The 13,769-nt window shown below is 36.2% G+C and overlaps 1 protein-coding gene across 3 annotated transcripts in view; it reads right to left on the bottom strand.

Annotated features, from left to right (window-relative positions):
* LOC101736789 (myelin transcription factor 1) overlaps positions 1-13,769 on the bottom strand; it is a 277,664-nt gene that overhangs the window by 24,056 nt on the left and 239,839 nt on the right. For all 3 annotated transcript variants that reach the window (XM_062670682.1, XM_012697547.4, XM_021353499.3), the window contains exon 5: positions 11,214-11,269. In XM_062670682.1, the coding sequence (XP_062526666.1) occupies positions 11,214-11,269 (56 nt within the window). The remainder of the gene's footprint in view (positions 1-11,213; positions 11,270-13,769) is intronic.

Genomic DNA, 13,769 nt, shown 5'->3' with positions numbered 1-13,769 from the left:
TCCCGGGAAAGATAAATACTCTTCCAATTTGGCCCCGATCCCGGAGCGAGTTCGCAGTTTAAATAGCTTTACGGGAACTTGATAAGAATTTATAGCTTTTAACGACCGAGCCTCATTTATAATTACAATCGAACGCCGATTAACAAAAATGATAACATTAAATGATATTGATTCTGTAGAAATTCTTCGAAGTACTAGACTTCGATTACGTTTTGACGTGTTTATTAAGTACACGCGGCTCGCTCCGGCTTCGCTCGGGTCTCTAACAAACATTTCAACGATATTTGCCGTTGTTTTATTATTTTAAATAAAAGAACACTTATTGTGGCATAACTATAATAGTTAGACATATGCTGTTGTGACATTTTTTGTAAATAATCATGTGTTCTACAAAGTCGTAGTACATTATTTTACTCTATCATCAATAGTTTTCGCAGGGCGCGCGATGTAAAAAATATTTTAGGTATTTTTTTACACCTTGGGTTACATTGTTGGAGATTTAGTAAAGATCCCTCATTTTTTTCAAAAAAGATTATAGCCTATGTCACTCGGGAATAGTGTAGCTTCCAAACAGTGAAATAACTTTTCAAATCGGTTCAGTAGTTTCAGAGCCTATTCAATACAAACAAACAAACAGATCTTTCCTCTTTATAATATTAGTATAGAAGTATAGATATATGTATGTGTCAGATATATGTGTATTAGGTGATGATAATATTTATGCGTTCCTAGTATCAGTTAGAGACTAACAGCGCATATGTAAAAATTCAACAAGGTAATACAAAAAGAGGTAATATATATTTTAAAATTTTCGAATATCTTTTATTGTGGTTATATAGAAAATATCACGGTCCGCTCGATATCAATTGGTTATTGTATTATATTATCTCTAATCCACTATAAAACCAGAACGTATGACTGTACCTTTTGGCGAGGGCTCGGGTAATACAGCATTCATTGATTTTATACTAATTATATTTTATATTGATAATTCATAGATGTTTTCAATTCTCTTATGTATTGTTGTTCATTGTTGTAATAGTACGACATTTTTATCTGTTTATTTGTTTTTATTTGTTACTGTTAATTTTATTTTTATTTTTATCTGTTTCATTTTTATTTGTTTTTATCGAAATCGAAGAACTAAATAATTGAAATGAAATAAATGATGAATACGGACTTGGGAACTTGTCAAATATTATATTATTAGGAGCTAATAACTTTAATCGCCGATCTTTAAAGCTTTCAAGATTAATTTATGAGTGGCCATAAATATATTTGTTGTTGTTATGTGTGTCGCATACACATGTCACGTACCTATGTCCTACTGAGCCAAACTTTCCTCGATCAATTGATATCTTGGGCCAGGAAGACCAAATACCACGAATCAACCTGAATAAATTCGGAATTTTCTGACTTAATACGAAGCATCACGTCTTATTTATCGTCAGCATGCCTATGCATATGATCTGCAAGCGAAACAAACTATCGCTTCGTATTCAAGTATTACTTTATGAGAATAGCGTCCATCTGTTCATTATTTATGTGAGATTAGTATTTGCTAGTGTGACCCGTACGTACAAGCTCTTCAATCTTGGTTCCTTAGGTTAGCCGTCGGAACACCACGGTACACGATCAACGTATGTAAATCTTTACGAGCTAGATTTCGATATCCGTAAGTACATATAGACAGTGTCAGAAACTGTCACGGTACCGATGTGACATTAGAACTCCCTTCATTTCAATAGATTCTTGATCCGGTTAAAACTTTAAAAAAAGAACAGCGGTCAACCACCATTGACGGTCCTAGAGGCGTCCTGGTGGCTTCGCTCTACCTATTCTCGATTCTGTTAGATTCCATTAGATATAAACGCCGATATCAGTCAAAGCACAGGTCACCGTATTCATGAAAGAGTTCGATGTGACATTTAATCCATAGCATCACACTGCTAGGTTCCTTGTCGGATCTTCCAATCCAGCGGTTGATTCGAGGCATTAGGGGAGTTGCAGTGCTCCTCACTGGAAAGGCCCAAAAACCTTTGGGCTACAAGTAATTTCACCATCCAAAAAAAAAAACTAGTCGAAAAGGTTGATAGAGGTATATAGGCTGTTCAGAATACTGTCATTTGTTACCCGTACATACTGTTAGTAGATAAATAAGTGTGTGAAGAAAATACAATAGTAGAATTAAAAAAAAACAAAATTTTCCAAGCAGTTGTAATGTTCAAGAGAATCGTAAAAGAAAGGAGGTAAATTGCAGTACCTATCATTAATACTAATTTATGGCAACCCATTGAATGTTGTTTATCAGTGAGCACTTTAGCACAAATTGGGCATTTTTTAATTCTTAAGGGCTCGAATTAGGTTCTAAAATTTGAAAAGTTGCCTAAAAACCTTGAAGATTGGGAGATTGAAAGGTGCTATCATCCCGTTGGCTGCAGCCGCGAAGAAATCACAAGTATTGGCTAGAAGACTAAGACGCCATTAGATAGTTAGTTACTAGATAGAAGTTCTATCATAATATCGATCGCACATATCGATTTAAAGTATGGATATGTATCTGATACGTCAGCACATTCCACGGTCCTGTCATAGATACCCAGCGAAACTTAGCAAAAACGCATTCTCTTTTGAAGACCTAGACATTCGAAAAAGTGTAGTTGAGTTCCTTCGATGTTAGTAGAGCTTTCGGAAAATAAACCCGGATGAGAGCGTAATATAATGTCTCTGGAGCCATTGGCTAAAAATCTAAACCAAAGACCGAATAGTAATTAACGTACAGTGATTTTAGAATTTAGTCGCACAAAATCTGAATTTATATGATTTCAACTTTTTAAGCTGCGCTATTCTAATTGTGCCTAATTTTAAAATACTTTTATAGATCCATGGGAGTAAGGTGTGTTTGATACAATTACACACGATTCCGTATAATGTTGTTTTAGGCAAAAAATATATCAGGTTGGATGCTTCTGGTGTCGAGAAGTAAATGAACAACAGAAAATAGTAGCCATAACCGATCTATACTATATAGTATCTATACTATAGTAGTATATAGTAGCCACAATATAATATTATACCTAGCGGCTTATACGAGCAGGGACGATGAATATATTTGCATTATCGGTTCAGTGGATTAACCTAACCCAAACCACTGTGTGCAGGGATCTAGATTTGATTCCTGGTTGCAGTCACGTCCTTTATCATATATATTTGGCATTCAGGATCTGGGTTCTTATTTCGTGACGCTATGGAATGTGGGAATCATGAATTTTGTCATTTGAACGTTGTGGAGGTATTTACAGTATATGCAAACACAAATTTCACTCTGAAACTATTGCGCGCGAGAATAAAAGTTTAAGTATAAATATTTTAGATAAAAGTTTTATAAGAATAATAATTTTTTACTGGTGGTAGGACTTCTTGTGAGTCCGCGCGGGTGGGTACCACCGCCCTGCCTATTTCTGCCGTGAAGCAGTAATGCGTTTCGGTTTGAAGGGTGGGGCAGCCGTTGTAACTATATTGAGACCTTAGAACTTATATCTCAAGGTGGGTGGCACATTTACGTTGTGGATGTCTATGGGCTCCAGTAACCACTTAACACCAGGTAGGCTGTGAGCACGTCCACCCATCTAAGCAAAAAAAAAAAAAATTATTGTAGGACCACTAATTATTTGCTGGGCCCTAGATATTATGAAAGAACTTTTTTATAAGATTCAATACGAACTACTATGTTTATTTCGATATATAAAATACAGTATGAGATTAAATGTTCAAATATTCATTGTAGATTCATGTAATGAAAAATAAATTATTTTATTTAGATTTTACAATACGGTATTTGATTATTTATTGCCCAGTCACGGTAGGGATGTGATAAGGTTTGATATACCTACTTAATTCATTTATATAAAAATATTATTGAATGAGGTGGCATCGGAACATTAATGTACAATAGTTGACGCATTAGTCGTTTCTACGAATAGTCACAAGACGGATATTCATTTTCGAATTTATTACAGAATCCGTTGAGCCCTTGACATTTAAAACAGGTATCGATTTTACAATGACACCATGTGATTGCAAAAATCAATATCAAAATAGTTGAACGGGGTTTAAATAAGTGGGGTAATGTTACTACCCCGTGCATTGTGAATTCGGCTCAGACTGCCGTACCCTCGAGTTAAACATTAGGGTTGTCGAACACGAATAACATCGGAACAGCACGATGTGTGTTTTTCCTTTTTTTTGTTACCATTAACTTTAAGTTAAAAATAATAAATTATTTCATCGTTAAGAACAAACTTGTTTATTAGATAACTAATAAACAAGGAAGTTGAAAAAAGGTTGAGCCCTAATGGTTGAGACTCTCGGTATATCCTTATCAAGAGATACAATTATGTTGAGCTATAAAACCAATCCAATATCTTATTCCTAGTACCGAAAATGTACTCGCAAATGTCTTCTGTGACGAAGGATTACTAATGTGCAATAAAAAAAATTAAGTCGCACAATGCGCCCGTCCTACCTATTTCTACCGGGAAGCAATCTCGCTGTCCCGTTCAAAATATATTATAGAAGCAAATCTGATCGTTCCATTTTTAAATCATACGGTACATTGGCCGTATTTCCTCCAGTGGTATTTTCTTAAAAGCTTTATTTAATTTCTATCTCGTTTTATGAATTTTGACGTATCCAATGCTGCACGAAACTTACAATATTGCCCGAATTAATAGCTTCATGGTCGAGATAAGAAGATTGGGTGTTAGATTTTTTTTGGATGGTTGAGCTTAGGTCGGTGGTTAAACTCAACACCTATCTGGTGTTAAGTGGTTACCGAAGCCTATAGGCAACAACAACGTAAATGCAATACTAGGTATCCAAGGCATGACCTTGCGATATCAGTTCCAAGTCTCAGTTTTTACAGTACAACGGTTTCCCCACCCTTTGATCTGAAGAGCATCACTGCTTTACGGCAGAAATAGGCAGGGTAGTGGTATCTACCCGTGCGAGCACACAAAACATACCACCAACAGTAAACTAGGCAGCCTACTTTATCTCTACCAACTCTTTGGTAGCTGCCTACCACTACTACCAGTAAATTATGAATGTGTCCAATATTTGGGTGCTCTTAAATATTAATTACTCTCTGTTCACATTAAATACGTTATTAGCAATAATTTGTCATTTTATCATTAATTTTACGTTAGCTGTAGAGGAAAACTTCAAACTTTTTATAATTCTAATGATTTTAAGTCATGTAGGTGAAGTTAAAACCGTAAAGTAAAGTAAAAATACTCGTAAGTAGTTCTAAAAACATTAGCTATACATGAATACCAGTTTGAATGTTTACCAAAGAAAACACAGCTATAATTATGTAATTTTTTTTTAAATTGCTATATAAAAATCTTTTTTTTCTTTTTTCGGTGTGTAGCAACCTTGTGCATAAGGGCTGGCAACGCGGGACGATCGGACCCTAACATTGTGTGCCGACACGTCTGCCATGTGTATTTTATTCTCAATCCTCGCGCTACAAATAATAAATATGAAATCTTTTTATAGCTTCACTCACAAAGCACTGAATTGTTTTATGATTTAGTTGATATCTTATATTTATCACTTCAGTTATAAAGCAAAGCAAAAATGTTTCGTAAGTTATTGGTCTTGGTGGTAATTATATTCTGATAAATTTCATAATTATGTGTACTTTTAGTGTTTATATGCTATTTATTATAACATGAATTAATAATGAAATAATAATAATGTTATAAAACGAAAAAGTTTGCACGAACCATTTTGTAGTCGCAATTCTTATATGTGGGTTAAATATTTTAACATAGGCAATTTTAATATAAATTTACCCTGATGTCTCAGAGTGAGTTCCGCCAGTTATTAGTGAGATTTATGGGGTTTTTTTAATTTTATTACTTAGATTGGTGGATGACCACGGCCCGCCTGGTGTTAAGTGGTTACCTTGAGATAAGAGTTTTAAAGTCTCAGTATAGTTACAACGGCTGTCCCACCCTTCAAACCGAAACGCATTACTGCTTCACAGCAGAAATAGGTAGGGTGGTGGTACCTACCCGTGCGGACTCACAAGAGTCCCTACCACTAGTAGATAAGTAGGTTCTAGTAACCATTGAATACCAGATGGGCTGTAAGTTTGTTCACTTTTTGATACATTAAAAATAAAAAAAATTGGGTACCGAAAAAAACACTAGATATACTTGACAAAAATCAAAGAAGTTTCGTTTTAAAGTGTTCTTTTTTGTAAAACAATCCTTTTTAATATACCATCAGATAGCGTGCTTCAAGTGGAAACAATTTGAGGCTGTTATCAGATGGGCGCGCCGCCCTCGGAGGCGTGACGCGTGAAAATTGTATACAGAGGCGCTTGAATAAAACGGTTTCACCGAATTACAGAGCACTGTGGTAATAATACGAAAATGATTTGACTATTATTTTTTTTAATACGAAATTATTAAAAAAATACGAAGGAATATTGGGTTAAAACGTTGATTGTAATGTGTATTGTATCTGCATTGTAACGAATAGCTCGATATGCCAATGAATTATTGTTATTGTACTTAATACAGTACGTGGGTTTGTCTGATTATTATATCGCAGACCAAAGACGTGAATTCCGCTGCTCTCTTCGAGACTCTTCGCTTGTCGTCTGAATTGTTTTATAGAAAAAGATATGATGTATGTGATCCAGTAAAAGCGAATAGTAAATTAAAATCTTCTGTCATGTTTTTATCATTTTCAAAAATGTCAAAAGATTGGGCAAAGGCCTAGCTATCCGTAGTTTAGTTAGCTTAGTTGACATCTCAAAGAAGTTTTTTTAAAGCTGAAATGGATATTTTAGCCAAAACTACTATCGTCAATGAAATACATATTTAAATAGAGAATGTGGTAAATGTTTAGAACACTTTTATTACTTTGATAATAAAAATTCGAAAATCAGCATTTAAGCATAATTGCTATCTCATTTACAGAAGTCGTTACAAATATTTTACCATTAACTAATCACGCCATCTCAATTACTGAGAATATTTATATTATTTATTAGTTTAAAGCCCAGTTTGAGTTTTGAATTAATATGATAGAATATGATTAATTTACAAATAAAGAATGATAATTATTTTTGATAGTTTTTTTAAGTAGACAAGTACGCGAAAACCTTTACCGTATCTGAGTGGTCAAGAAGTATAGAAGACGGATGCATTATTAACAGAATAAAACTGCTAACATAAAAGTCTCTGAAGAAATATATATCACTCTAATTATGATGAGTTTAAATTTTATTGTTTTGTATACGTATTGAGAACATGTTTTAAGCTGAAAGACAATTGTTCGAGAATTCGAATTAGGAAATTACTAGAAATAAAGTTAGTTTTCTAAATCTTCAATTGAAGTATTAAATTAATTTATTTAATTATTTTCCTGTAAATACACATTTACGTTGTTTGCATTTACTTAGCAAAGAGAAGGTAACAAGTTTAGTGTCGTGCGATTACGTATTCCGTCTCCGAGTTAATGTCGCGGTTATTTGCCGACTTGCCGATTTAATTGAGGTTATTCGATTTCCACACACGGGGGAGGAATAATCAACCAAATATCAAACATACACCAAATATACCTAACGTTCAATTCATCGTATCCTTCACATATTGAAAGCATTTCGTGAAATGGTTTTACGAGCGTGGGATTTGTGCGTTAACGATTTTTAATACATAAATTCTTGAACACTTCTTGATATTTTCACTTACGTAGAGTGCACCGCTGAAATAACAATATCCGTGCATTTATCGTAAATTTTCGTTCTCATAAGGACGATTCAAAATATAATAAAACGCGACTTAAATTGTCGTAAAATTACGTATACGGTTTATAATTGTTAAAAAAAGAATGACTTACCACGCAGGTCGGACTAAGGCCGACATTGCTATAAAACAAAGAACAGCCTATTCATCGCACACTATAGTTTTATTTAAAACACGAAGACACACTAATACGGCAAACAATGATTTTTTCACTACACAAAAATCACTTTTGTTTATTGTGCTACGGTACGTAGCATTTCGTAGTTCCGAGGGCGGCGTAGCACGACTACGTCGCAAAAGTTTGTCCGTAGGCCCGTGCGGCGGATACAAGTGTGCGAGCGCGCGCGGGTTGCTCGCGGGCGCTGGTCGCGGAGTATGCGGCCTTCGTGGCAGTTCGGGGGGGGGACGGGGCGCAGGGTGCGCGCGCACGCCGCCGCCCACACCGCCCCGCCCCACACACCCGCAACCTATTTATTTCTAGTTACGTAAAATTTACGCGCAATACCCGATACTGCATTTAACCTACGTTAAAATACAATGCGCCTTTAACTTATATTTTATGAGAGAAATAATTATCACCGGAGTTTTTCAATTACGATATGATACCGTACGTACACATGTATGTATATTTTCGGTATTATCCAGATTAAATAAAAATACGGAATCGTTGTATAAAAAAACCAAATCCATAACTTTATATTTCAAATGTAACAATCTTCCACTTTAGGTCATTGGTAGGGGTATCAATTGAAAAAAGTAACCGCCGCCGGTAGCCGCCACTGAGGGGATGACGCGTCAAATTACGCAGAAGAGTTTTTTTGACCGCAGGCGATCGTGTCGACGTCACCTTAACGACTTCACAGAAATCGTCAAAGGGCGATTAAATTTTTCCGATCTAATAGATCTTTCGAGACCGTTAGGTTTCGTTTTTAACATTTAAATTGTCAAGAAGAGCTGGTAAGTTTCTGGGTTGCAGATTTCCTAAACGGTTTTCAATTTCTAATGTCGTAGTAGGATGTAGTGTTTGATTAAGGCAAAAGTTGTAAAATTGTGTCGTCACAGTCAGCTGTTCGCGCGAGCGCAACAGACAACACGATTAAGATCTACGCAGGACAACTTTCGCTGGCGCGCCGAGCGGCAGTTAGTTGTTATGAAAGAGAGAAATTTGTAAATTGTTCGCGCCCGAGTTCGCGAACTCCGTCGAACTGGAGTTTGTTTTAAGAGTCCAACCTTGAAACAAGAAGAAAAGTAGTCCTGTAAAACAAAGTTTTGCGGCGGCCGTCGCCGGCGCAAGCGGTTCAAGGATTGTGCCCGAACTGTCTGTCTGTACAACTTTACCGATTAAAAGCTCAAAAGCTTCCAAAGTCATTTTAAAAGTTTATCTGCACGCGGGCTCGCGATTCCGCGGGAGGGGCCGATCGTAGACGCCGAGTTCGTTATCAACTCACCGCAATACTTTAGTTGTAACTAGTTCGAGATATTAAGGAGCGGGTCGTCGGTCGCTCCCGTGTTGTCAGCTACGGATAGCTACGCGCCTATCGCGTTGCGTATCGCTCGACATGTGTTCCGAGCGCCGAATACTTGCCAACGTACACACTAAGTTCCTAGACCCTTCACTACTTTGTTTTACAGCTGTTCCACTTAGTGAACTATGCCTCGAGTTGGGCGCGAGTTCTTGCATGTGTATCGGCGGCACACGCCCGCATCCGAATAGTTTCATAAACATAACCCAACTTAGTTTTGGACGACTTTTCAAAGTCAATGCATACTAACTTTCGATGTCTGGGAGTGGGATATTACGATTGGATCAGTTTGCTGCGCGAATTAATGCATTCGTTTGTTTGAAACTTTGTTTTACTGGATCCGAGCTTGGCAAGAGCAAGAATCGTCACTTAAATTTTAAGTAATTAAAGTTATATAAAAGTTTGTCCTGTAGTTAAAATAATAAACACAAAAATTGTTGATGTGTGTTGTTTGATCGTGTTCATCCTTTATTTTATGTCGCTTATCCGATTGATTTGAAAATTAGAATGATAAAACTTTAGGGAAGGCTTACAGTGTAGTATTATCGACTTCCGATAGCTGGCATGTTGGTCGGTTCAACTGTTTCATGTATTTCAAGCTAAATTAAGCGATTGTTCCAACGAAGTCTGGTTGGAAACAAGTCTTCACAGAATGGAAAACGTAGAATGATTTCGGAAGTAAATATTAGTATTGGAAGACTTCTTTAACAATAGTGGCCCTGTTGTGCTTGTGCTATTACGATGCACATTATCCACTTAGCATCAAGAGGGCGGTAGGTTTACTTATGCTTGACAAAAAAATGATGTAGACACGTAGATCTGTTTGTAATTTTAAAATTTGGTCGTAACCTCTTCAGGTACGATTTTTTTTAAATACAAAAAACAAATTCAATTTATTTTTTATTGCGATTAATTCATTTAATAACGAACAATTCAATAAGTAACACAGAATAACAAAAAGAATGAAAATTCATTTGAAAAAAAAAATTGTCCACGTTACTGGCCATTTAGCGTAGAGTTGAATATTTGAATAATTAAAAAAAAACCTACACATGTGCCAATGTCCCTTTAGAGGTTAAAGTATAAATTTGAGCTAAAATTCCAAAATGTATGAGTATACTCTAATTATTTTTGTAGCGGGCGCACCGGGAACGCCGAGCACGATTCGTCCTCATAATCAGCGTAATTACCGAAAATCTCCGTCAGAAAGTCACGATCAACATCGAAACGCGTAGATAAAGCTGCTACAACCCTCCGAGCGCTTGATGTCGCCGCCGCTTTATCGAGACCCGCTCTTCATATTCTACGTCTTATAAAATATGGAATAAGTAAGATTTAGGAGGGTCCCTTAAAATCTGGTCGCGGCGTACGTGTTATCTTCCTTTGCCAATAAGTCACGCAATAATTACCGCGAGCCGAGCGTCACGGGTTCCTCCGCACATATTTATGCACGTTACATAAATAAATATTGTACGCGACAGTTGCAGGCGGTTTTATGGTGAACAGTAATTGGTGCCGCGGGCTGTCTGTCTGTTTACGGCTTTATTGCGCTGCTGTTTTGAGATTTCGTGACAGTTTCGTTTTGCGGCCGGAATCAAATTAGCTCTCACGTTACTGGCTTACGTCCGTTGTAATTTTGATTTGAATTCGCATTTACTTTTTGTTTTGATATAATTATTTTAGAACAATATATTATTGCGTTATAGCCGTTGTCAAATTTTGTCGGTACACATGTAGTGAAAAAGGGGCTTTTTACTTTTTTAAGTTAAGTGTTTTTAATCCTGGACAGAATGAAAGCTATTGAGTGATGTTTAGTTGACTTGAATAAATAAATAAATTGAATTATAATTAATGTAAAGTTACTTACGTCCTGGGCGTTGTCGGACGAAAAAGCTTGTGTACTATCTTTTGATCTTCCTCACTCTGGAACAAAAATGCATAATTTTAACTTTAGGAGTCGAATCTTGTTTTTACTAAGGTTTCTTCAATATTGAGTCCTTGTCACTTGTGTGTGAGTAGTATGTTTATTTGTTAACTCCAATCTTGATTTACGGACAAACTATAGTAGTTCTAATGTATCAGCCTTTAAAATTTAAAATCTAAATCATTCGTTTTTCTGAGTCCTGTTGATAGGGGAGAAATTTTCTATAAAATTTTTTTATAACGCCATCTTGTTGTTTCTTTAAAGCGGTTAGTTGCCCGCAATTAAGAAAAATAGTATTATTATTCGCCAATAGATGTCAGGAAGAGTTTTTGAAAACACGAATAAAAAAACATTTTCTGAAAATAAATCGTAGCTAGATCGATTTATCGCCCCCGAAATCCCCTGTATACTAAATTTTATGAAAATCGTTTGGAGCCGTTTCCGAGATTCAGATTATATATACAAGAATTGTTCGTTTAAAGGAATAAGGTAACGAATGCCCCACCCTTCGAATCGGATCGCAGTACTGCTTCGCGACAGAATATAGTTATCCTTAGTCCCTACGATGGAAGTCTCGCCTGCATGCTATATCAGCTTCTCAAGTTGAGACACATGACCGCACCACGCCAAAAATAACTATTTAATATGAGGTAGGCCCTGATCAGATTTGATCACATATTTCGAAGAACAAAATAAAATAAATATCGTCACGTACGAAATTAATGTAAGCATGTATGTATGTACATTGGAAGGCTTAGCGTGAGATTCTGGCCGCGTCTGCCTACACGGAAATTACAGTATTACGTGAGTTGGACGAAATGCGTTTTTAATTGATGTAACACGACGATTTCAACAAACACTTTTACAAGTACGGTTGACAAAGTATTTTGTATATTACTTGATATTTCTAAAATATTATATTCTTCTGTTGCCCTTGTAGTCAGGCGAGCATAAGGCCAACCAAGCCCAAAACCAAGCCCCAACCTACAGAACTTTTTTTTATTTTTTTATTTTTATTTGTTTCAGAGCTACAATGTTTAAGTTGGGGACAATAAGTTTAAAGTATTTATTTGGTTTATGTGTTCTAAAATTAAACTACATTAAGTTTAGCGGATTTAATTAATAAATTCTATATGTTCTTATAATAACATCTGTGTACGTTCATCTATGCGCATTTTTGTTGTTATTATAAGCACATTAATCCAGCCTAGCCATTTTGAAGGATGCCTAAGGTTAAAAATCTAAATTGTACTGGACAACAGTTTCCTTTAACCAGGAGGCGTAAGTTAAGCGTTGCTTTCCAGAATATTGTGGCATCATGGTACCTACCTCACTCTTCGGGCTCACACTACGTTCTGCTATCGGTAAACCGATCTATAGAATTTCAGAGTAACTGTCGGTTTTATTGCTTTGATGAGTGGACGAACTCACGGCCCACCTGTGTTAAGTAGTTACTGGAGCCTATAGACATCTACAACATAAATGCCGCGACACCTTCAGATGTAAGTTCTAAGGTCTCAGTATAGTTACAGCGGCTGCCCCACCCTTCAAACCGAAACGCATTACTGCTTCACGGCAGAAATACAGACATAGGCAGGGGGTGGTGCCTACCCGTGCGGACTCACAAGACGTCCTACCACCAGTGAACTTAAAGTCGGTGCCATTAAATGCGTAGCATATACCTAAGACTTCTTTAGCTTTTAACGCATAAATTCATAGAGTTTTGTATTTCCAATATATTGTTTTGTAAACGCTACACTAAAACGCTATCCACATGTCGCCGCCGTAAGCCACCATAGTATCAAGGGCGATCCGTAAATTTGATTTTAATATTGAGCACGTAAAACCCTGTTTGCTTACCGCCACTAATTGATACGTCCCTCTCTCAGTACTAATGCCAGTCATTATTTTACAATTCATTGGCTTTGCTTCGATACAATCGTTACGATGTTGTGGCTGTAATTAATTTCTGGTTACGTAGCTTTAAATGCTTTAGATGCTCGTTTGTTTATTTGAATTTGTCTGTAGTCTATTCTTAAAATGAATAGCTTTTGATGACTAAGCTCAATAAATCTAAGATTATTTTAATCGATTTTTCATTTTTTATTGGTACAAACTACGATTAGAAAACTGTCACTGTCATTGTCATATATTATTTCTTATAAACAAACACAATTAAACCTCGCTAGAAAAGTACAATTTTATTTAGGGTGTATTGCTTATAAAACGAAATCTCTTGACATTAGTTTACACATACAGTTATTACTGAAAAATGTAAAATCGATATTTTATTATCATCCGAAGATGAAGATACCCCCGAATTTTCGACTGTGTATTATCGACCCAGAAGAGTAGCGCCCCATCTCTTCTCTTGGATGTCGTAAAAGTCGATATTGGGGTTCATCGGAAATTGGACAGCAGACTTCTCTGAGTATTTTACTATTTACTGGTAGGGTATACTGTAAGTCCGCTGGAGTAGGTCCGACCATCCTGCGCATT

Source organism: Bombyx mori, chromosome 10 (genome assembly GCF_030269925.1).
Source record: "Bombyx mori chromosome 10, ASM3026992v2".
NCBI lineage: Eukaryota > Metazoa > Arthropoda > Insecta > Lepidoptera > Bombycidae > Bombyx > Bombyx mori.
Note: the sequence above shows the minus strand (reverse complement) of the source record. Positions and strands in the feature narration are given on the sequence as shown.